The sequence below is a fragment of the Symphalangus syndactylus genome, chromosome X (genome assembly GCF_028878055.3).
Source record: "Symphalangus syndactylus isolate Jambi chromosome X, NHGRI_mSymSyn1-v2.1_pri, whole genome shotgun sequence".
In the NCBI taxonomy this organism is placed as follows: domain Eukaryota; kingdom Metazoa; phylum Chordata; class Mammalia; order Primates; family Hylobatidae; genus Symphalangus; species Symphalangus syndactylus.
Genome location: NC_072447.2, coordinates 144237223 through 144262319, shown reverse-complemented (window position 1 = coordinate 144262319; position 25097 = coordinate 144237223). Strand labels below are relative to the sequence as shown.

General features: G+C 38.2%; 1 protein-coding gene across 1 annotated transcript; it reads left to right on the top strand.

The window, feature by feature from the left end:
• The first annotated feature begins 737 nt into the window (after positions 1-737).
• On the top strand, positions 738-1449 carry LOC129475464 (large ribosomal subunit protein eL42-like). Its single transcript, XM_055267520.2, has 2 exons — positions 738-820; positions 1190-1449. The coding sequence occupies exons 1-2, from the start codon at positions 738-740 to the stop codon at positions 1422-1424; spliced, it is 318 nt and encodes a 105-aa protein (XP_055123495.1). The 3' UTR covers positions 1425-1449.
• The last annotated feature ends 23648 nt before the right edge of the window (positions 1450-25097 follow it).

Here is a 25097-nt window from a genome sequence, read left to right as displayed (position 1 = left end):
AGCATGATCCATGAAAAATATTGATGTTAGATTTTATTAAAATTAAAAACTTTTGTTCACAAAAGATACTGTTAAGAGGGTGAAAGACATGCCACAGAGTGGAATAAAATATTTACAAAATACATATCTGATAAAAAAACTTGTATCCAAGGAGATAAAGAACTTTGAAAACTCAACAATCACAAAGAAATCAACCTTCTCCAAACAATGGTCTAAATATCACAACAGCCAACCAACCAAAGAAGATTTACAGATAGAAAAGGACCATATGAGAAGAAGCTCAATATAATTTTTCACTTGGGAAATGCAAATTATAATGTGATACCACTACACAGCTACTAGCTACTAGAATGCATAAAATCTAAAACACAATAGCAATTGCTGGTGAGGATGAGGCACAACAGGAACTTGCATTTATTGCCAGTGTGGATGCAAAATGGTAGAGTCACTTTGAAAGATAGTTTGGTAACCTCTTACAAAGCTAAACAAGATTCATCAGTTGTGCTCCTAAGTATTTACTCAATTAACTTGAAAATCTGTGTTCCCACAGAAGCATATATGTGAAGGTTTATTCATACTCACACAAAACTGGAAGTAACCAAGATGACCTTTAATAGAGAAATGGATAAACAATATAATATTGTATAAATATTGTAACATTTATTAAAATAAAATATTATTTGGTAATAAAAAGAAATGAGCTGTTTCCTTTCTGTGCCCATACCACTCAGGCAAACATGGTGAATGTTCTTAAAACCCGCCGGACTTTCTGTAAGAAGTGTGGCAAGCGCCAACCTCACAAAGTGATACAGTGCAAGAAGTGCACCCAGCGCGGTGGCTCACGCCTGTAATCCCAGCACTTTGGGAGGCCCAGGCGGGTGGATCACGAGGTCAGGAGATCGAGACCATCCTGGCTAATACGGTGAAACCCCGTCTCTACTAAAATACAAAAAAATTAGCTGGGTGTGGTGGTGGGCACCTGTAGTCCCAGCTACTCGGGAGGCTGAGGCAGGAGAATGGCGTGAACCCAGGAGACGGGGCTTGCAGTGAGCGGAGATCGCGCCACTGCACTCCAGCCTGGGCGACAGAGAGAGACTCTGCCTCAAAAAAAAAAAAGTAAAAAAAAAAAAAAAAAAAGAAGAGCAAGTATTCTCTACATGCCCAGGGAAAGCGATATTATGACAGGAAGCAGAGTGGCTATGGTGCATGCCCAGGGAAAGCGGTGTTATGACAGGAAGCAGAGTGGCTATGGTGGGCAGACTAAGCCGATTTTCTGGAAAAAGGCTAAAACTACAAAGAAGATTGTGCTAAGGCTTGAGTGTGTTGAGCCTAACTGCAGATCTAAGAGAACACTGGCTATTAAAAGATGCAAGCATTTTGAACTGGGAGGAGATAAGAGAAAGGGCCAAGTGATCCAGTTCTAAGTGTCATCTTTTCTTTTATTATGAAGACAATAAAATCTTGAGTTTATGTTAAAAATAAAATAAAATAAAATGAAAAGAAATGAGCTACCAAGCCATGAAGAGACACAGAGGAATCTGGAAAACTTAATACCTAGGTGATGGATTGATCTGTGCAGCAAACCACCATGGCACACGTTTACCGATGTAACAAACCTACACATCCTGCACATGTACCCCTGAACTTAAAATAAAAGTTGAAGAAAAAATAAATAAATTAAGGACATGAACAGACACTTCTCAAAAGAAGACATTTATGCAGCCAAAAAACACATGAAGAAATGCTCATCATCACTGGCCATCAGAGAAATGCAAATCAAAACCACAGTGAGATACCATCTCACACCAGTTAGAATGGCCATCATTAAAAAATCAGGAAACAACAGGTGCTGGAGAGGATGTGGAGAAATAGGAACACTTTTACACTGTTGGTGGGACTGTAAACTAATTCAACCATTGTGGATGTCAGTGTGGCGATTCCTCAGGGATCTAGAACTAGAAATACCATTTGACCCAGCCATCCCATTACTGGGTATATACCCAAAGGACTATAAATCATGCTGCTATAAAGACACATGCACACGTATGTTTATCGTGGCACTATTCACAATAGCAAAGAGTTGGAACCAACCCAAATGTCCAACAACGATAGACTGGATTAAGAAAATGTGGCACATATACACCATGGAATACTATGCAGCCATAAAAAAGGATGAGTTCATGTCCTTTGTAGGGACATGGATGAAACTGGAAAACATCATTCTCAGTAAACTATCGCAAGGACAAAAAACCAAACACCGCATGTTCTCACTCACAGGTGGCAATTGAACAATGAGAACTCATGGACACAGGAAGGGGAACATCACACTCCGGGGACTGTTGTGGGGTTGGGGGAGGGGGGAGGGACAGCATTAGGAGATATACCTAATGCTAAATGACGAGTTAATGGGTGCAGCAAAACAACATGGCACATGGATACATATGTAACAAACCTGCACATTGTGCACATGTACCCTAAAACCTAAAGTATAATAAAAAAAAAAACTATGAGAAAAAAAAATTAAAAGATTAGGAAAAAAAGGAAAGAAACTAGTCAGAAAGGCTACATACTATATGATTTAAATTATATGACATATTGGGAAAGGAAAAACTACAGGGACAGTAAAAAGATCAATGGTTACCAGTGGCTCAGTGGCGGGGAGAAAAGGTTTAATGGCTAAAGCACAGGAGATTTTTTAGGGAGGTGAAACTATTGTGTATGATATTGTATTCATGAATACGTGACGCTATACATTTGTCAAAAACCATATAACTTTACAGCACAGAGAGTATAACTTAATGTATGCAAATTTTTAGAATAATTTATAAAGTTGGGGGATCCAAGAATGAAATTAAGACTGATGAAATCATCTTAACTGTATAACAAATGTATGAAACAATCTCACTTAAGGAGGTGGAGGGAAAAAGTGAGGACATAAGTAACTTTGGAAATGAGTGCGTACTGTAAGACTAAAAGCAAAAGGAACTATACATCAAAGTGCTGTACTTTAGTTGGTAAAGTTGTTTCCCATGGGGCTGTAGGTTAACAATTCTAAAACCACCAAGCATGTATACTGTAATTGAACAATTAGGTAAACAGATGGATGGTTGGGAGAGCAAAGTGTCTCATTCTTGAAGTGGGAGATTATGACAAGCAAGGGGAGAAGGCTAGAATGATCTACATAGTAATAGAGTTGAAGACATCAGTACAAAATCTTGTTTATCATACTAGATATAGATAGTTGTACAGACAGAGCTGGTGATGATAAATGATAGAGATAGATGATAGGGAGGGAGATAGATAGATAGATAGATGGATAGATAGATAGATAGATAGATGGATGGATAGATAGCTAGGAGATACATGAAGGAGTGGGTTGCCCCTCCACACCTGTGGGTGTTTCTCATTAGGTGGAACGAGAGACTTGGAAAAGAAAAAGACACAAAGTATAGAGAAAGAAATAAGGGGGCCCAGGGGACCAGCGTTCAGCATATGGAGGATCCCGCCGGCCTCTGAGTTCCCTTAGTATTTATTGATCATTCTTGGGTGTCTCTCGGAGAGGGGGATGTGTCAGGGTCATAGGATAATAGTGGAGAGAAGGTCAGCAGGTAAACACGTGAACAAAGGTCTCTGCATCATAGACAAGGTAAAGAATCAAGTGCTGTGCTTTAGATAAGCATACACATAAACATCTCAATGCCTTACAAAGCAGTATTGCTGCCCGCATGTCCCACCTCCAGCCCTAAGGCGGTTTTCCCCTATCTCAGTAGATGGAACATACAATCGGGTTTTACACCGAAAGATTCCATTGCCCAGGGACGGGCAGGAGACAGATGCCTTCCTCTTGTCTCAACTGCAAAGAGGCATTCCTTCCTCTTATACTAATCCTCCTCAGCACATACCCTTTACGGGTGTCAGGCTGGGGGACGGTCAGGTCTTTCCCTTCCCACGAGGCCATATTTCAGACTATCACATGGGGAGAAACCTTGGACAATACCTGGCTTTCCTAGGCAGAGGTCCCTGCGGCCTTCCGCAGTGTTTGTGTCCCTGGGTACTTGAGATTAGGGAGTGGTGATGACTCTTAACGAGCATGCTGCCTTCAAGCATCTGCGTAACAAAGCACACCTTGCACAGCCCTTAATCCATTTAACCCTGAGTTGACACAGCACATGTTTCAGAGAGCACGGGGTTGGGGGTAAGGTTATAGATTAACAGCATCTCAAGGCAGAAGAATTTTTCTTAGTACAGAACAAAATGGAGTCTCCTATGTCTACTTCTTTCTACACAGACACAGTAACAATCTGATCTCTCTTTCTTTTCCCCACAGATGCATACACACATAAAAGTGAGCATACATACATGTATTTCTGCGCTCTGTCAGCTGATAAATTTAGTATTTCTATTGATTTGCTTGGTCCTTATAGACATGATGATCCTCAACTTGCCATAAAGTTAATTTAAACAATTATGAGATTCTGGAGCTTGCTTTGAACTTTCAGAGGTAGACAGTGGATACTACAGGTGCTGGTGGGAATGTAATTCTGCAAACCCTTTAAAAAGCAATTTGACAGTATACATCAAGAGGCTGAAAAAAAGAGTTTTCTCTGCTGAGAATCTATCCTAAGGGCTGAGTACGTTTATTACAAAATAATTGGCTACTGTTTTTAAAAAGACATACAAAAGAAAAGAACGAACTTCACATAACAAGAAAGTGTTTAAATCCATTTAATGAAAACATATGCAGTTGTTAAAATGTTTATAAAGCATATACAATGAATGTTAAGTTAAAAAAACCCACAAAATTATATATAATACATCATTATAACTACGTAAGAAATACACATAACAAGAGGACTGGAAAGATATACAACAAGAATGTTTACAACAATTCTCTTTATTTAACTGTACTTTCCAAAATAGTCTAGATTCAGTATGTTATTATGACTGATATCGCTGGGCACCGTGGCTCACGCCTGTAATCCCTGCACTTTGGGAGGCCGAGTCGGGCAGATCACCTGAGGTCAGGAGTTTGAGACCAGCCTGACCAACATGGAGAAACCCCGTCTCTACTAAAAATACAAAATTAGCCGGGTGTGGTGGTGCATGCCTGTAATCCCAGCTACTCGGGAGGCTGAGGCAGGAGAATTGCTTGAACCCGGGAGGCGGAGGTTGTGGTGAGCTGAGATCGTACCATTGCACTCCAGCCTGGACAACAAGAGCAAAACTTTCAAAAAAAATTAAAAAGACTGACATCTAAATAGACTGTCTAATTAATTGCCTTCCCCATGGGCCCCCGCCACAATAATGGCGAGCTCAAAAGCTTACCAGAAAATATTACTGAGGAAGAACCCAGTTCTATTGCTGACTGCATAAAATTTTTGTGGACAAACCACCACTGAGCTCCTTTTGGATCATAGGAATAATGTTGAGAACAACATTGGTTTGTTTGTTTAGTTGCCGTTTACCCTTATTGTTCCTGAATCTCAACTGCTTTAACATTTTATCAAGCAGGCTGACGGATTCTTTTGGTAAAGACACAATTGGCCTAGATAGATTCATACAGTTTATTACTTATACAGAGAGCAAAAGCAAGATCAGCATGGTGTCAGCTTCATGCATCACTTGACTTTCAGGACAACAAAAAAATCAAAGGGGCCAGATGAAAGACAACATGGGCAGTGGTTACTTTGTCACCGAGATGTCTTCTCTAGATCAGCTAAGCCATTTTGTAGTTCACAGCTGTACCCTAAGGAGGAGGTAGTGAAGTAGAATGTCCCATGCCTCATTGGTATCAGGGAGGCAAATGAGAAGGATGAGAATCTGCCTTGTGGTAGCCTCCTGCAAGATAAGGAGGCAAATAACAAATGCTGAAGACAGCTCTTCCTAAGGCTGCCAATCTTGTCATGTTCTTGGGAGGATCACAGGGTTATTTCATCAAGACACACAAACCTGCATTTGAGCCTTGCCTATATAGTTTATGTGGAGACGTGCAAGGTTGCCAGAGTACCAGCATGGAACTCCTACCCCTTTTCACTCTTAAAAGTGTCCTGGTTTAGACATGAAATTATATGGTCACCCTGTTTTAGCACCAATATCTAAAAAGGATAATCATCTACCTCCTTTCCACAATACACAAAACACAAAACACTGCATACATAGGCCAACTTGTTTATAGGTGGGGAGTGAGAATAAATGGAGTGCAAGCCCACCTCTAATATTTGTTAATGTATTTTTTAGAACTTAAAAATGATGCTTAGCTTTACATAGAACAATAACTGGAAAACATTGTATAAGCAAACAATAAAAGACATATATTAATATACATTATAAAGCCACAATAAACAATGTGATATTGATAAAGAATTAAGTAGACAAATAATTGAAACAGAATGGAGAAATCAAGAAACAGCTATGGTTCTATTTGCACACAGGAATACATGATAAAATTTTCACAACAAATAGGTGGCAGAATGATGAATTACTAAATAAATGGTGTTGAAACCATCGGCAAAGTGTTTAGAAATAGAATGATTAGGTTTCCTGCCTCACACCAAATACAAAAATACATTCTAAGAAGATTAAAGAGATAAGCATATAAGGTAAAATGATGAAAGAACTAGAAAATACAGCTCAGGTAAATACTTATTTATCTGATTAGGCATGGTCTTGAAATGTATGAAACAAAAACAACATCACACAGAAAAAATTATGTCAAAATGATAATAATGCCTACTTCGTAGCAGTTCTCTCAGCTGAGAGAACTGTGACTCAGAAAGGTTAACTTACTTCAACCCTAGCACCATGGTACCACTTTGAGGTCTAGAAATGTGTCTCGAAGTGGACAGCATGTCCTAATTTTCCCATGAGAACAGAGATCACATCTTCTCCAGGAATCCCTAAGTATCAAAATCCATGCTTCTCCTACAACTCTGTAAGTGAGCTTAGTTAATGACTATAGGCGATAGAGGTCTTAATTAAAATTTGAGGAAGGTTTGATACATGCAAGATGTGTCCCATAGAGAATCTGTAGGAAAAATAAACAATAAACTTATGTAATTTCTGTTGCTGTCTCGAAGATGTGTCATAACCTAAACTCAAAGCAGAAGGATTATTGCTAGTCTTGATCTCATGTTGTTTATCTCACTCATGTAGGTTACTTCTGCTAATGCCATTACTAATTACAGGGAGACAATTTGGCAGCAAATCTATTACCCAGGACATTCTAGGAGGAAAAGTTACTTTCATCAGGTTTAAATGTGTAATTTGATATCACTCTTTTGCAAAGAAAAACAACTGAATCTCAAGACAAAAACCGCTGGCCTTGAAGAAGTGACTAAACTAATTCAAGATGTTAAAACATTTTCTTCTAAGCACTTGAGGATAAATACGTAGAATATTATAATATTGCTTAACAAAAAAGCAGATTTATAAGTGCAGATGTCTCATAAACTACAATGTCAAACAGCTTTATAAGAAATGGGTACAAATATATGGTTCGATAGAAGAAACAAGACGTAGTGTTAGATCAGTAGGGCGACTACAGTTTACAATAATCTACTGTATATTTAAAAATTAGCTAGAATTGTACTGGTTCCAGTGTGAAGAAAAGACAAATATTTAAGGCAATGGATATCCTAAGTATAATGATTTGATCTTCACAAATTGTATAAAAGTATTAAATTATCACATGTATCCCCCAAAAGAACTCTTAGGTGCCCAGGTCCCTCTCACCAACATGGTTCTGCCTTCAAGACACTTGGAAATATGAAGTACAAGCTAGAAAGACCTTTAAAAACCAGCTGATATAACCTCTTTGTTTTGTATATAAGGAGACTAAGTTTAAGGTTTTGAAACCAATAACAAGATAAACACAACATGACATCACTGGGCGAAGAACATGAAAAGAAAATTCCCCTCAAAATAAATTATAGTGGAAAATAAACATACAGATCTACAAAAAAACTAGTATCCAAGAAATTCTAATAAAAATAATAGACAATAATTAACCTGTACTGAACGTTTTCTGTCTGCTAAGCACTAATTGCCAATTTAACCCTCACACTAACCTATGAAATAGGTACCATTGATACCCACATTTTACATGAGCCTTGAGCCTTGCCTATATAGCCTATGAGGAGTCATGGGAGGTTGTCAGGGTGCCAGTATGGAGCTGCTCCCTCACACATTTGTCTGAGCTCATTTTACTCTCCTGGTTTGTACATTGAAGTTTACGGTCACACTAATATTAGCTTCAATGCCCCGATAGAATAATCAGCTACCTCTTTCCACAACCTATACAACATTATACACACAGGCAGACTTGGTAATAGGTGGTGAGTGAGAATGAATGGAAGACAGCAAATTAAGGAGACAAAGACAAAGAGAGGTTAAGGAATTGCTTAGGGCCGCAAGCCCAGTAAATAGGAAAAGCCAGGATTTGAGCCCAGGCAGTCTGACTTCAGAGCCAACTCTTTATCCACTAAGTTAAGCATGTTTCCATAATAATTAATCTTTCTAACACATTTGAAAATAGTTTAAAGATTTATGATAACCAGTATTGATAAAAGTCTGAGGAAACAGATATCCTCATATACTGTTGGTGGGAATGTAACTGAGTAATGGTCACTTGGGAAATTTGTATCAAAATTTAAAATGCTCATATCCATCAACCTATAATTCAACTATTAGGACTTTAAGTAATAGAAATAAAGGTGAATGTGCAAATACATATGCAGGAGGATAATTAATAGTTTTAAAAAGCAAATATGGATGCTTTAGTAGTGTTGTGAATGAAGTTTTTGGTGTCGCAAAAAAAGAATTAACGAGGGGAACAAATGATCTCTCAGCAAGGTGAGCTTTACTTTCTGCAGAAAGGGTGCTACTCAATAGCTGTCCAGCCATGAGAGCACACCAAACAAAGGAGACAAGAGTTATTTATAACTGACGTGTTTACCCTACTGCTGTGTTCAGTTTCCATTGGCTGGAATAGGACCTCACATTGTATACTTTACCTGATTGGCTATTCATTTAAAACCTTTTTAATTGGGTAAGGGGAACAGAAGACAGAAAGAAAAGGAGTTGCCCAGGGATAGTTAAAGAAGCATCTCCAAATAAGGAATGGCATGCACTACGGGCTGGGGCTTGTCTAGTTCTGTCCAGGCATGCCGCAGCAAGCTAGGATAGCTGATTTCGAATATATATATATATACACTAACAGTGGATAACAATCTTATAGTAAGAAATTGTGACTTTTATAACCTTTGAAGCAGAACTTTCCCATTTCTCACAGTAGTAAGAGAAATACCCAATAAGCTTCAAAATTAAGTTTTATTTTCTCATAAAATAATTGTATGTATTGTGGAGGCAGGAGAGCCAAAGGTTGCTAAAATGGATCAAAGAGGAGTCAGGGGCTTTCTATTTTGCTCTATAAAACTCAGAGTTGGCCAGGCACAGTGGCTGACGCTTGTAATCCCAGCACTTTGGGAGGCTGAGGCAGGCGGATCACGAGGTCAGGAGTTCAAGACCAACCTGGCTAACACAGTGAAACCCTGTCTCTACTAAAAACACAAAAATCAGCTGGGCGTGGTGGTGGGTGCCTGTAATCCCAGCTACTTGGGAGGCTGAGGCAGAAGAATCGCTTGAACACGGGAGGTTGCAGTGAACCGAGATCACACCACTGCACTCCAGCCTGGGCGACAGAGCTAGACTTCATCTCAAAAAAAAAAACCAAAAAAACAAAATACAAAAAAAACACTCAGAGTTGACTTTAGTCTTCAGGTTATTGTCTCATGGACACAAGGGGACTGACATAGTTTTAGACATCACATCCTTATAGAACTGCATCCAAAGGCACAGCAATAGTCAGCAGCCAGAGGAGTGAGAAATAGCTTCTTGTGAGCTTCTATCTACTAATTAAGGAGGGAAATCTTTCCTAGAAGCCATGCAGAAAACATTTCCTTACATATCTGTAACTGATCCAACTGGCCACATGTCAAAAGAGGCTAGGGAGGACAAATATATTGGCTTTGCAACATCAGTTATGAATTTGAACGGTGTAGATGCACTCTGCCTGAAGAAAGATGGACAAGGAGAAATGTCTATTTATTAGACAATTTTTGTTTTTTTTTGGAGACACAGTCTGGCTCTGTCCCCCAGGCTGGAGTGCAGTGGCACCATCTCGGCTCACTACAAGCTCCGCCTCCCGGGTTCACCCCTTCTCCTGCCTCAGCCTCCCGAGTAGCTGGGACTACAGGCGCCCGCCACCATGCCCTGCTAATTTTTTTGTATTTTTAGTAGAGACAGGGTTTCACTATGTTGGCCAGGATGGTCTCGAACTCCTGACCTCGTGATCCGCCCACCTCGGCCTCCCAAAGTGCTAGGATTACAGGCTTGAGCCACGGCGCCCGGCCTTATTAGACAATTAACAATAGATGACACAGAAAAACGTAGAAAGCGATCTACATGCATATCACTAAATCACCAGGGAATTGGTTAAATTAATTACCATACTATAATTTACTATGCAGTCATTAAATCCATATGTAGATTTCTATTTACGGGGTTGGCATGTTACTGAGTAAAAGGAATCTTTTAAAAATACATGTATATCTGCTGAGTCCAACTCCTCACCTTCTGCTTATATTTCCGTATCCCCCAAATCTGCTTTTGATACTCACCACCTATAATGAAACTGCTTTAGTTAAGATCACAGAGAATTCCCTATTGTAAAATCCAATTCATATTTTTTTCTTAACTTGTTAGATCTATCAGAAGTATTTGAAACACTTGCTGACTCTCCCTCTCTTGAAACACATTCCTCTGACTTCTGAATACCACATCTGTCTAATTTTCCTCCTTTCTCCCTGGTGGCTGCTAAACAGTCTCTTTTACTGGATCATCTTCCTCCCCTTCTTCTCAACCTGTAAATGCAGGAGTGTCATATGGCTTTAAATACCTTCACGTCACAATTTAAATGTCACTATCCAGAGACCTTTCCTGACTGCCAATTTGAAAGTAAGTTATCCTATTATTGTTTATTAAAGCACCATATCGATTCACTTCATGGCATTAACCATATGCTGTATTTATGTATGTGTTTAATTGTTGTCTGTTCACTGTTCCTCACTGGATGGTGCACTCCTTCGCAAGATATAGAGTAGCTCAGTTGTCTATTGTAGCACATATCACAGTGTGACAAACAGTAGCAGCTTAAAATAACTTTTCTCAAATTTCAGTGATTCCATGCTGTTTAGTAAATTGTGAACAGACTATAAGAATCAGCATTAAAAAAAAAAAAAATAAGCATCCTGGTGATACCGATGCAGGTGTTTCACAAATTGCCCTTTGAGAAACTCAGGCAAAGGGGACTGAATTTTAAAAATTGAATACTTTTATAGTCATTCAAAATTTATTGTGGTTCTACAATATGCCAACCACTATGCCAGGTACTAAGCCAAAGAATCATTTGACAAGTCCTCATAAAAAATTGAAAAAGGAAAGAAACTTCACTGATACAACAGGAAGAAAATATCCTAAATCTCACAAAGCACATAAGACAAAGGGATGAAGTAAACAATCTAGAAAGACAAAGAAATTGTTTCTAAGACTTTGGTTTTACTGGTAACATAATGCCTAGACAAAAAGAAAGAAGCTTTCATATTTATATTTTTTAACAGGTTTCATGGACTTTCCTTAGTAACAATTATGCTTTGGAAGGCTTTATTTGGACACTGGGCAATTATAATGGCATGTGTACTTCAAAACAAATGCTTTTAAGGATACAGAAAAATCATGTTAGTAATAAGCAGCTGGCAAAAGATCCTGTTTCAGTGGGCAATATTTTAATGTCTCAACCTCCAGCAGCCCCCTCTTTCCTCACACATTTCACAGTACAGTTTTCACACATAACAATATTCAGTATCCTTTTTAGCTGGAAAAAAACTCAAGACATTCCAAAATTTTCACCAAAGTGGAAACTATTCAAACCGGTGTGCTTTTAATATAAAAACTAAGACACATTCAGAAATATGATCACAGTCAGAAATAAGCAATTACAGGACTTGACTTCTATCTATGGTTTCCAACATCCTCTTCCTTTGAATCCCAAATGTTTTTGAGAGGTTTTTTTTTTTTTATTTCTCAATAACTTACTCTTTCATCAAGTGCTATTGAAAGAAAAACCATGAAAATTTGAGCTCATACTATAATTTGGTGATTCATTCAACAAATACTATCATTAGCCCCAAATTTCTGTCAGGCCCTGTCTTAGGAGCTAGGCACACAATAGTGAACAAAACAGACAAAAATTCATGTCTTCACGAAGCTTCTATTCAGTGTGTGTGGTAAGTAGGTACAGTAAGTAAAGCACGATTTATCCTAGATGATGTTAAATGCTGTAGGGGAAAGCAGGGAACTAGAGTCATGAGTGCTGCTAGGGGCATTCAGATTTTGAACAGGATAGCCAGGGAAGACCTAACTGAGCAGGTGACATTCGAGCACGATCCTGAAAGAGGTTAGGGAGAGAGACATGCAAATGTCTGGGCAAAGTTTATTCCAGGCAAAATGAAGCAAACGTAAATATCTTCTGTTGGAAGCATGTGTAGTATGGTCAAGGAAAAGCAAAGAGGCCAATGGAGCTGAGTAGAATGAAGGGAAAGGAGAGTTGTGGCATAAGTTAAAGAGGTAGGTAGGAGCAAGATCACAAGGACCTTGTGAGAAAGCTTTTATCCTGAGAGAGGAATCACTGGAGAGCTTTGAGTAGAAAGTTAACACAATCCTTTAAAAAGATTACTGTGACTGCTACGTGGCTAACAGAGTGTAAACAGGCAAGTGTGGAGGCGGGGAACCAATTTAGGAAAATATTGTTATTATCCAGGCAAAGAATTGTGTCTCAGAGCAGAGTGGCATTAATGGAAATGATGAATAATGTATTGAAGGTCCAAAGGCTGATCCCTGGAGTAGTCCAAAGTTTAGAATTGGGGAAGTGAAGGAGAAAGTCATCAAAGGACGCTGAGGAGGAAAAACCAGTGAGGTATGAAGAAAACGAAGAAATTATAGTGCCCTTAAAGCAAAATGAAGATATTATATCAAGGGAGAGGAAGTAATTAACTATATTAAATACTGCTGATATGTCAAGTTACATGAAGACTGAGAAAGGGCCTTAGGGTTAGCAACATGGAGGTCACCGGTAAGTATATTAGTTTTCTAGGGCTGCCATAACACTATACCGCAGACTGGGTGGCTTAAACAAAATAAATTTATTTGCTCACACTTCTGGATGCTGAAAGTGTGAGGTCAAGATGTTGATAGGTTTGGGTCCTTCTGGGGCCTCTCTCCTTGGCTGGCAGACAAGCTGTTTTCCTACTGAGTCCACACATGTCCTTTCCCCTGTGACTCTGCACCCTTGTGTCTCTGTGTGCCCAACTTCTTACCTTATAAGGACACCAATCATATTGGATTGGAGCCCACCTTAATAGCCTCATTTTAACGTAACACTCCTTTAAAAAGCCTATCTCCAAATACAGTCACATTCTGAGGTACAAGGCATTAGGACTTCAACATAGGAAATTGGGGGGACACAATTCAGCCCATAACAGTAACCTTTATAAAAGGTGGTGGGAAAAGTGGTAAGATTTAAAACCTTTAATAAAAAAGTTGGAGAAAACTCAAAATCAACAAATGTAGACTGTATTTTCAAGGACTTTTGCTGTAAAGAGGAGAGAGAAATGGGACAGCAGCCAGAGAAGAAAGTGAAATCAAGAGAGCTATTTGATTTGGTTTGTTTTTTTTGAGATGGGAGAAATATCAGCAGGTTATGTTTATGAGAAAGACCCACTAGAAAGGGAAAATTTAATAATATGGGATAGGAAGAAGAAAATTATAGGAGGGCTATGTTGGTGCTGGTGAGTAGGGATGAGTTTAAGTTCAACTGCTTTAGCTAGAAGTATGTGTAGTTCACCGTTATTAACAGGAAAAATGCTGAATATATGGGCATAGAAACTGGTTGGTGAAAAGATATGGGGATAGTGGATGGAGGAAAATCTCTTTTGATTCTTTTTATTTTCTCACGTAAACAGGAAGCAAGGTGGAGTTAGTGGCTATTTGAATTTTGAAAAGGGAGAAGGCATGGAATAGTCACTGAGAATGTTAATGGAATTGGCAAATATAGCACAATTGACAGGCAGCATTAAGGACTCACTTGAGGCTAGTGATACTGAGTTTAAAGTGAGACCAGTTAGAAGGACTGTATGATTTTCTTTGATCATGTTCAACTTAATTAGACTTAGGCTTTTGTCAAATGGGTATAATTACCGAGAGAGAGAGCCAAGGGAGTTGAAGATAATGTGAGAGAGTAATTTTAATGATGGACCGTGGACTCTAAGCCCAGTGTGGAGGAAAGTGAGGATATATTTGGGTTGTGAAGGGGAAGAGAGGTGAAAGAGAAAAGTTAGAAGAGTTATCAGATTGGAGGTCTCCATTGGGTAAAATAATTATTAGAGTACCAAAGGGAGTGAGTTAGTGGTCAAGTGGGATGTTTGAAATTGACGTTATGGAGGGATTGCAGTTATTGATAATGACAAGATAAGTTATGGCCATAGGAACAAGTGGTAAAGCTGATGAGGAAAATAACACTGAAGACGGGGTAAAGGAAATGAGAGGCCAGGGTGTTGAAAGGATCATACACCTGGATATTGATATCAACAAGAATTGAATCATAAATGATATTGGTAAGAGCAATATTATGCCACAAAGTAAAACATCCTCAATAATTGAGAGGGAATAAACTGAAAGTCAGTAGATTACTGAAACAAGGAGGTTTATTAGGGTTCTCTGGAGAAACAGAGCAAATCGGGTGTGTGTGTATGTGTGTGTGTGTGTGTGTAGAGAGAGAGAGAGCAATATATATAGAGAAAGAGATTATACAAAATTGACTCAAATGATTCTGGAAGCTAACAGGATCCAAAATCTGTAGGCAGCAAGCTGAAGACCCAGGAGAGTTGATGGAGTAGTTCCAGTTTGAGTCTGAAGGCCTGAGAACCACTTAGAGCCAATGGTGTAGTTCCCATCCAAAGGCCAGCATGCTTGAGATACAGAAAGAGCTGATGTCTCAGTAGAAGTTTGAAGGCAGGAAAAAGCCAATGTCCCAGTTTAAAGGCAGTCAGGCAGGAGGAATTCCCTCTTATTCAGGAGAAGGTCAGCCTTTTTCTTCTAGTCAGGTCTTCAGCTGATTGGATGAAGTTCACCCACATTAGAGAAGACAATCTGCTTTACTCAATCTACTGATTCAACTGTTAATCTCATACAAAAACACCCTCACAGAAACACACAGAACAGTGTTTGATCAATTATCTGGGCAACCCCTGGCCCAGTCAAGGTTACACATAAATTTTACCATCACAAGGGGTAATGGGAAGTATAATCTAAGGACCTAAGTTTCCAAGCTGGAAGGAGGAGGATAGGAGAATAGTCCTCCACTAGCAAGGAAGAACAAGCAGAACACTATGTTAACTCCAGGATCAATAGTAATTGCAGTGTGTCAGAGAAAGAAAAATCACCATTTAAAAAGCCTTTACGCCAGGTGCAGTGGCTCACGCCTGTAATCCCAGCACTTTGGGATGCTGAGGCAGGTGGATCACCTGAGGTCAGGAGTTCGAGGTCAGCCTGGCCAACATGGTGAAACTCTATCTCTACTAAAAATACAAAAAGAAAAAAAAAATAGCTAGGTATGGTGGCACATGCCTGTAATCCTAGCTACTCGGGAAGCTGAGGCAGGAGAATCGCTTGAACCCAGAAGGCAGAGGTTGCAGTGATCCAAAATTGTGCCATTGCACTCCAGCCTGGGCAACAAGAGCAAAACTCCATCTAAAAAAAAAAAATAACCTTTAGTGGGAGCCATAGATTAGGGTAGAACCAGATTTAAGTTAAAATAAGGAGACGAAGGAAACATTAAGACAAGTTGTTGGAGATAAGTAGGATTTTCTCGAATACCAACTCTGATTTCCAGAGGACAAAGTATAAGGTTTACAAGAGTTGAGAGACAGGATTAAAACAAAGATATACAAGGCAAATATAAAGATGAGGAGACCTGGGATATTTGAGGATTAATCCTAATGGCCCTAAGTCAAAATAGTGATGGTATGACTCTAATCATCATTGTTCAGAAAGGAAGGGTAGTAGTTTTGTCTGAGAGCAGGTTTGTTTGGGTGTTACTCTGCTCTGCAAACTTTGTGTTTTTCCCCTTAATATGGGGGTTTCTTCTCTTAACATTTATTTTTACAATGAGATAAGGAAAACAGGCTCTGATTGACTGTTTAGGATACACTCACGTTTTATTCAATTAACTGTCATGCCACTGTTAGATATGAGTTCTAAATTTCTCTTCAAAGAATCAATGTCAGTATGTTCAATTATTTGCCTTCTACTTTTAAACTTAACTTCCTCATAAAGCAACCTTTTCTGATCACCTGCTCCACCCTGACTCATTCCGATTACCTGCTACACCCTGACTCATTCTGATTTCCTGCTCTGTCATAACCATTTTTCTGGCCAAACCACTTACCCTGTCACTCTCTTTAAATTAGCCAGTTGGAATTAGTTTAGCCTGTGCAGTCTAACCTTAGCCAATAGGGGAATGACACGGCAGCAGGGGCCACGTGCGTCAGGAATAAGAACCCCTTCCCATCTCTTGTCCAGGTGTGCTCGCACCATTGCTCCATCTGTAAGAGTGCACACTTCTTTTTTTTTTTTTTTTGAGATGGAGTGTCATTCTGTCACCCAGGCTGGAGTGCAGTGGCGTGATCTCGGCTCACTGCAAGCTCCACCTCCCAGGTTCACGCCATTCTCCTGCCTCAGCCTCCCAAGTAACTGAGACTACAGGCGCCCACCACCATGCTTGGCTAATTTTTTGTATTTTTAGTAGACAGGGTTTCACCATGTTAGCCAGGATGGTCTTGATCTCCTGACCTCATGATCTGCCCGCCTTGGACTCCAAAAGTGCTGGGATTACAGGTGTGAGCCACCACGCCCAGCTGAGGGCACACCCTTCTATAGAAGTAAATTGCCTTGCTGAGAAGAAAAAAAGAAAATTTTATATTCGAGTGCTATTTCTTTTGCAGCACCGAAACTTTATTTATAACACCACTTAGAATGCAAGTTCCTTGAAGACAGGGTCTACACTGTGAATATTCACTCTAAAACTAATTTATCCCATAGAATGTTTAAACCTTCTATTAAGGATTTCACGTTGGCTGGTTTGAGCTCACAGGAATAAGCCTGCTACATTGCTCTGTGTACCCTTTGTCTGTTCAACTTTTCATCAGACCTAACCATCTCCTCAGGCCTTTGAGAGAACTCCAACACTTCCATCTCCTCCAGGAAGCCATAATTGGGAGAAGGGGGCAAAGATCCTAGTCCAACTCAGTCTGATCATAGAAATGTGATGGTTAATATTAAGTGTCAACTTGACTGGATTGAAGGATGCAAAGTATTGCTCCTAGGTATGTCTGTCAAGGTGTTACCAGAGGACATTAACATTTGAGTCAGTGAACTGGGAGAGGCAGACCCACTCTCAATCTGGGCGGGCCCATCTAATCAGTTGCCAGCACAGATAGGAAAAGAAGCAGGCAGAGGAATGTGGAAAGACTAGACTGGCTAAGTCTTCTGGCCTCCATCTTTCTCCTGTGCTGGATGCTTCCTGTCCTCGCACACTGGACTCCAAGTTCTTCAGCTTTTTGACTCTTGGACCTACACCAGTGGTTTGCCAGGGGCTCTCGGGCCTTTGACCACAGACTGAAGGCTGCACTGTTGGCTTCCCTACTTTTGAGATTTTGGGACTTGGACTGGCTTCCTTGCTCCTCAGCTTGCAGACAACCTATCGTGGAACTTCACCTTATGATCATGTGCGTCGATACTCCTTAACACACTCCCTGTCATATATACATCTATACTATTAGTCCTGTCCCTCTAGAGAACTGTGACTAATACAAATTCATTACGTACTGTAGTGGGCTGAATGGTAGCGATGCCAAAATGCATGTCTACATCATAATCTCCAGAACCTATGAATGTTGCTTTATTTGGAAAATGGGTATCTGCAGATCTAATTAAGTTAAGGATGTTGAGATGGGGAGATCATCTTGGATTATCCAGATGAACCCTAAATCCTATGACAAGTGTCCTTATAGGAGCGAGGCTGACATAAAAAAAGATGAGTTCACGTCCTTCGCAAGGACATGGACGAAGCTGGAAACTATCATTCTCAGCAAACTAACACAGGAACAGAAAACCAAACACCGCATATTCTCACATATAAGTGGGAACACAATGAGAACACATGGACACAGGGAGGGTAACATCACACACCGGGGCCTGTCAGGGGGTGGAAGGTTAGGGGAGGGATGGCATTAGGAGAAATACCTAATGTAGATGATGGGTCGATGGGTGCAGCAAACCACCACGGCATGTGTATACCCATGTAACAAACCTGCACGTTCTGCACATGTATCCCAGAACTTAAAGTATAATTTTAAAAAAAAAGTAGGAGTTATCCCCTTTCGTTTTTTCAGAGCATAAGCTCTCACAAGGAAAAAGATTATTAAATCATATTCCTCTATGGCAGAAAACCACAGAGAATTTGCCCTAAATAAATAATCTATGAGAATAAAAACCAGTTATTTTTATAGTAGCATAATTTTTAACAGTGAAAAACTGGAAGCAATGTAAAACACTGACAGAGTGTGGTGGCTCACATCTGTATTCCCAGCACTTTGGAAGGCTGAGGTGGGAGGATAGCTTGAATCCAGGAGTTTGAGGCTGCAGTGAGCTATGATCACACCACTGCACTCCAGCCTGGGTGGCAGAGTAAGACCCTGCCTGTAAATAAATAAATAGAAAGAAATCAAACATAAGCAGTTAGTGCTGGGATCACAGGCGTGAGCCACTGTGCCCGGCCTCTATAGGCATTTTTCAAGTTTCACTTAGTAATATCTCTACATAAGACGATGTTGAGATATTATTCACCGAGATAACTACCATGAAGGGCAGGAGATTGTTCACCATTATGTTAGCTTCAGGAACACACGTCCATGCAACTGTATCTCTCAGGGACAGGGCTCTGCTATTGATGTTATTAGAGAAAGGGCAAAGCAAGGCTCATAAAATATACACTCTCTTTCCTCATCTCTCTAGCTCCTAAAAATATGTCCGCTGCCATGCAAGTGACGAAAACATTTCCCTCAAGTCTTCTGAAATAATCCAATTTAAATGCTAAAATAATATAAGGAAAGGGAAAGATAGAGTCTCATGTATGTACATGTGTCTTCAGGGCAAGGAGGCTGAGACATGGGAAGGCTTCACTGAGAAAGTAAACATTTGAACAAGACCACCAGCATGCATATAGTAGAATGTCATGCAAATGCTAGATTTCAATTTTCAATTGAAAATTTAGAAATTACCATCAACTATGTTTATATTTGCCATGTGCAGTTCTGAGAGCAGGAGTTTTGGAAATAACCAAAAAGTATTGAATATGAAATACTTAAAAGACAAAAACACTCAAAATATTCTCTCAAGTTCCTTTGTCTCATTCATATGTATGACGGTAGCTACCGTCCCAGAGGCAGTTACAACAAGCTCGCCACAGAGTGGAATGTTGCATTCAGAACTCCTTTTATTGCACCTTTAGAAATTTTAGACCTGAAAATACAGTCTGAGTGAATTTACAGAAACTACTTTAATTGTTCCATTGTTGGCTGATCAGTCAAGGGAAGGGTGAAATGCAGACAAAAAAGAAAAGGGTATGGAAATAAAAAGGTACAAAAGAAGAAAAATAACTTCAAAATAGTCAAACTACTGTGCTCATATAGACATGTCCCTGTGTTGACATTTTTTTAAAAACCCATTATCTTTCTCTAAAAGTACCTTTTAACCTCAAACTTAAATCAGTGATATTTCCTAATTTCTTTGGGGAGGAAGCATGGGTCCACTGTTTTCAACGATAATGATTTTTTTTTCAAACATACTAAAATCTCCAGCACAGCCTAAGAATTTAATGTCATCATTGACAACAAAGTGATATGGAGAGCAGAAGCTGTGTACATTACTTAGTAAACTTAAGAAAAATTTCCATTTCCAGCTGTCCTTATTCACTACTTTTCTTTGATAAATTTAAAAAGGAAAAGATAGGGCTGGGCGCAGTGGCTCATGTCTGTAATCTCAGCACTTTGGGAGGTTGAGGTGGGCGGATCATGAGGTCAGGAGTTTCAGACCAGCCTGGCCAAGATGGTGAAACCCTGTCTTTACCAAAAAATACGAAAATTAGCCAGGTGTGGTGGCGGGTGCCTGTAATCCCAGCTACTTGAGAGGCTGAGGCAGAATTGCTTGAACCCGGGAGGCGGAGGTTGCAGTGAGCTGAGATTGCGCCACTGCACTCCAGCCTGGGTAACAGGGCAAGACTCCGTCTGGGGAGGGGGGCGGTGGGAAGGAAATGACAATACCTCATAAAGTACTTGAAACCCTACGAAAAGAGCTCTGCATTGCCTTTCTTTCACAGAAATGCCTACTTTCCTTCTTAGGGCATGTTTATGCCAGTCTCCTTCCTATCCATTAAGGTAATGATGCCTGAATTTTCTGATATCCTTCAGACTCCGAGTATCTCATGCAGCAACCGCTTCCACAATGTTTGTTTAAAATCATTCATTTATTCATCTATACAACAAATATTTACTAGTGCCGACTAGATGCTCAGCATTATTCTAGGTATTAGGCATATAATGGATAATGAGGAAAGCAAGGACTCTGACCTTACAGAGCTTGGATTCTAATAGGACATCCCCCCCGCCCAAAAAAAAAGCTGATTAAATGATTATTTAACACAAGCTCCAACGAATAAGTATAGCCTGTTGACAGTTTATAACAGGTATCCTTTGGGAGCAGAGGTAGGGGGTGAGGGGGTGGGGCATTGGCCAGATAAGGCCACCATGGGAAAATTATATTTAAGATAAGATTAGAAGAATGTTGGAGTTAGCTAGGTAAAAAGAGGTGGGGAAAATTTTCCCAGGCAGAGAAAGAGAATGTGGAAGTCCTTATGGAAGGAAAAATTCTGGCAGTTCTGAAATTAATGAAAGCCAGTTAAATTACTATATTGCTGCTCATTAAGTGTGTGGCTTGGGAAGCCACTTTATTCTTCTGATCTCTGGTTTTCTCGTCCATAAAATGGGTACAATAATGGGTTTATGAGATTGAAGAGAAGGTCAAATTATATAATATCAAATTATTTATTGAATATTTTGTTAACTTATTAACTATTATCAAATATTAAGCATGATTAACTATTACTAAACTTTTAGTAAAACATTTATGAAACTATTTATTAGTCTGAAATAGCACATACTATTTTTCACTAGAGAATTTTGATGTACTAATTTTGTAATGACTATGTATTTCATAGAGTTTTTTTTTTTTTTTTGTCGCTCCATTGCCCAGACTGGAGTGCAGTGGTGCAATCTCAGCTCACTGCAACCTCTGCCTCCCAGGTTCAAGCAATTCTCCTGTCTCAGCCTCCCGAGTAGCTAGGACTACAGGCGTCTGCCACCATGCCCGGCTAATTTTTGTATTTTTAGTACAGATGGGGTTTTACCTTGTTGGTCAGGCTGGTCTTGAACTCCTAACCTCAGGTGATCCACCCTCCTCGGCCTCCCAAAGTGCTGGGATTACAGGCGTGAGCCACCGTGCCTGGCCTTCATAGAGATTTTAAATTGAAACTGGATATGGCTTAATCTCACTGCCACCTAAATTGTTCCAGAGCCTAATAAAAGAAAAACTTTCATTATGTTAATGAAGGAAGGATAATATTGATCACAAACCTAATAAAATTATACAGACAAAAAACTGCAGACCAATCTCATAAATATCGAAGAAAATTTTCAAATCATAATATGAAGCAGATTCCAACTGAACATTAAAAATAAAAAGAAAGAAAGCCATTATTGCAAAATGAGATTTATTATGGAATTACAGGGATGATATTATATTAGAAAATCTATTATTTGCCACTTAAATAAATGTAAAAAAAAATCACGAGCTTTTTTACACAGTTGCTGAAAACAGGCTGTACAAAATTTAATGCTATAATGTAACATTATATAACACACACAAAATAAACAAATATAAATGTATGTGTCTATAGATATGTTGTTTGAGATTCTTTATGAACATTGTCAATAAGGAGACAAACAATGGAAATATTCCATCTATGTCCATTATAACTTCATACCAAGAGAAAACAATTGGAGGCATGAGAATTAGAAGTTTTTGCATATAATAAAATAATATATTTGGAAAACCAAAGACAATAAATATCAAAATTAAATTAAATAACATTTAAAAATTAAGTTTTTGGCATGATTTAAAATTTTCACACAAAAATAATATTATACAGACACATACACACACACATAAATAGGTCAAAAGCTACTTAGGAATACAGTATCTAAAACCTATATAAGAAAACATTAAAACATTCCTGAGAGGCTCAAAAGTAAATTTGAACAATTAAAACGGCATTTATTGTTCTTGGATAGCATACGTTAACTTCATAATAATGTCAATACTCCCCAAATTAATATACAAATTTAGGGCTATTTCAACAAATATAAGTTATTTTTTCTAATGATAAACATGTGAATTATAACATTCATATAGAAAACAAAACATGTAAGAACTCTGAGAAAGAATAACAATAAAAGGAAGACTAATGCTACCAGATATTAAAACATACTCTAAAGCTTCTATAGATTGTGAGGTAATGACATAAATAAGGTCTACAGAACATTTAACGGAATAGAAAGTACACAAATAAATACCAGAACTTACGGTAATTTAGTATATATGATAATCATATCACATTGAAGATGTGATGAGTGCTTAAAAAATGGCTTGGGACACCTCTATAGCCCTTTGGAAAAAAATCAACTGAATATTTACTTCACACCATACCCCAGAATAAACTTCAAATAGAAGAGAGATGTAAATGTTAAAAAACTGAGACCATAGAAGTACTAAAAGAAAACATTGGGGGCATTCCTTTATAACCTAGATGTGGAGGAAGTCTTCTAACTATAACTCAAAATCTAGAAGCAATAAAAGAGAGCACTGATAAATCTATCTGCATGAAAACAAAAAAAAACTTTTGCATTGCAAAATATACATGTCATAAACAGGATGAAACACAAATGGCAAACTGGGAGAAAATCTATGCAAGTTGTATCATAAACAAAAGACTAATTTTCCTGGTAAACAAGAGCTTTTAAATAATAATAAAAAATATAAAAAACAAGATAAATGATCAAAAGACATTAACAGATAATTCATGGAAAAAGAAACACAAATGGCCCTGAACATATGAAAAATACTTCACTTATAATAAGAGAAATGCAAAGTAATATTACACTGAGATATTTCAAAAAATCTATCAGATATTCAGAAAATCAAAATAGCCCTTATCTTGGAAATTGCATAAGAAAACAGGCAGCCTTATCCATTTTTAGTGGATGAATAAAATGGTAAAACCACTATGGGAGGTATTTTAGCAATATCTGACAAATTACGTATGTGTTTAGCCTTTGATCAAGGAAACATGCTTTTAAAAACTTATTGTAAATGTATACTTCCACAAATATAAAACAAAGTATGTCCAAATTTATTGATGGTGAAACTTATTCGTAATAACAAAATAATTTCCCATACATAGGAAAATTTTTAATAACTATGACAAATCCATGGAATTAACTATGCAGCTGCACAGAAATGTAGAAAACATCTATGAACTGACACAGTTACTTCTGAATTTACAGTTAAGTGACCAAAGCAGGTGCAAATTAATGTGTGTGGAAAAGTTTCCAACTCATTCTAGGAGGGCAGTATTGCCCTCATACCAAAACCAGATAAAGACATCATAAAAAAATATATATAATTACTCCTCATGAATAGAGACAAAAATCCTCAACGAAATACTAGCAAAAGAAATTTAGCAACATATAAAATGTATTATACAACATGAACAAGCATGATTTATTCTAGGAAGTTAAGATTGATTCAACATTTGAAAACCAGTCAATGTAATAACACCGTATTAGTAGAATATAAAACAGAAACCATATTATTATCTTGATAGATGCAGAAACAGCATTGGACAAAATCCAACAACCTTTCATGATAAAAAAAAAAAAATACCCCATAAACTAGGAGTAGAGGGAATTTCCTCAACCAATAAAGAGCATCTATGAAAACTGCACAGCTAATCTCATACTTAATGATGGAAGGACTGAATCCTTTCCCTCTAAGATCATGAACAAGACTGCTCATGCCACTTCTATTCAACGTTGGACTTAAAGGTCTAGCTAGAAAAATTAGGTAAGAAAAAGAAATAAAAGTAGTTCAGATTGAAAAGGAAGAAGTAAAACTATCTCTACATGTATAGGACATAATCTTGTATATAGAAAATCCTAAGCAATCCACAAAACAAACTACTAGATCTAATAAGTTCAATAGGGCTGCAAGATTAAGATCAATAAACAAAAATCAATTGTATTTCTATGCACAAACAATGGATAATCTGAAAACGAAACTTTAAAAATTCCACTTAGAATAATATAAAAAGAATAAAATACTTAGAAAACATTTAGCAAAAATAAATGGAAAACATATAATAAAATCAACATACACCAATGAAATGAATTATACAATTCTTAAATTAAATGGAAAGACATCCATGTTCATCAACTATAAGATTTAATATTGTTAAAATCGCAACACTCCCCAAATTGATCTACAGGTTCTATGCAATCCCAATTAAATTCCAGATGTAGCTTTTGAAGAAACTGAGAATCTGATCATAAGACTCACATGAAAATGCAAGGGACCCCAAACAACCAAAAAGATCTTGAAAAAAGAACAAAGTTGGAAGACTCACAATCCCCAATTTCAAAAGTTACTACAAAGCTACTATGAACAAGACAGTTTGATACTGTCATAAAGATAAACATACAGATTAAAAGAATAAAATTGAGATTCCAAAAATAAACCTATACATTTGTCAACCG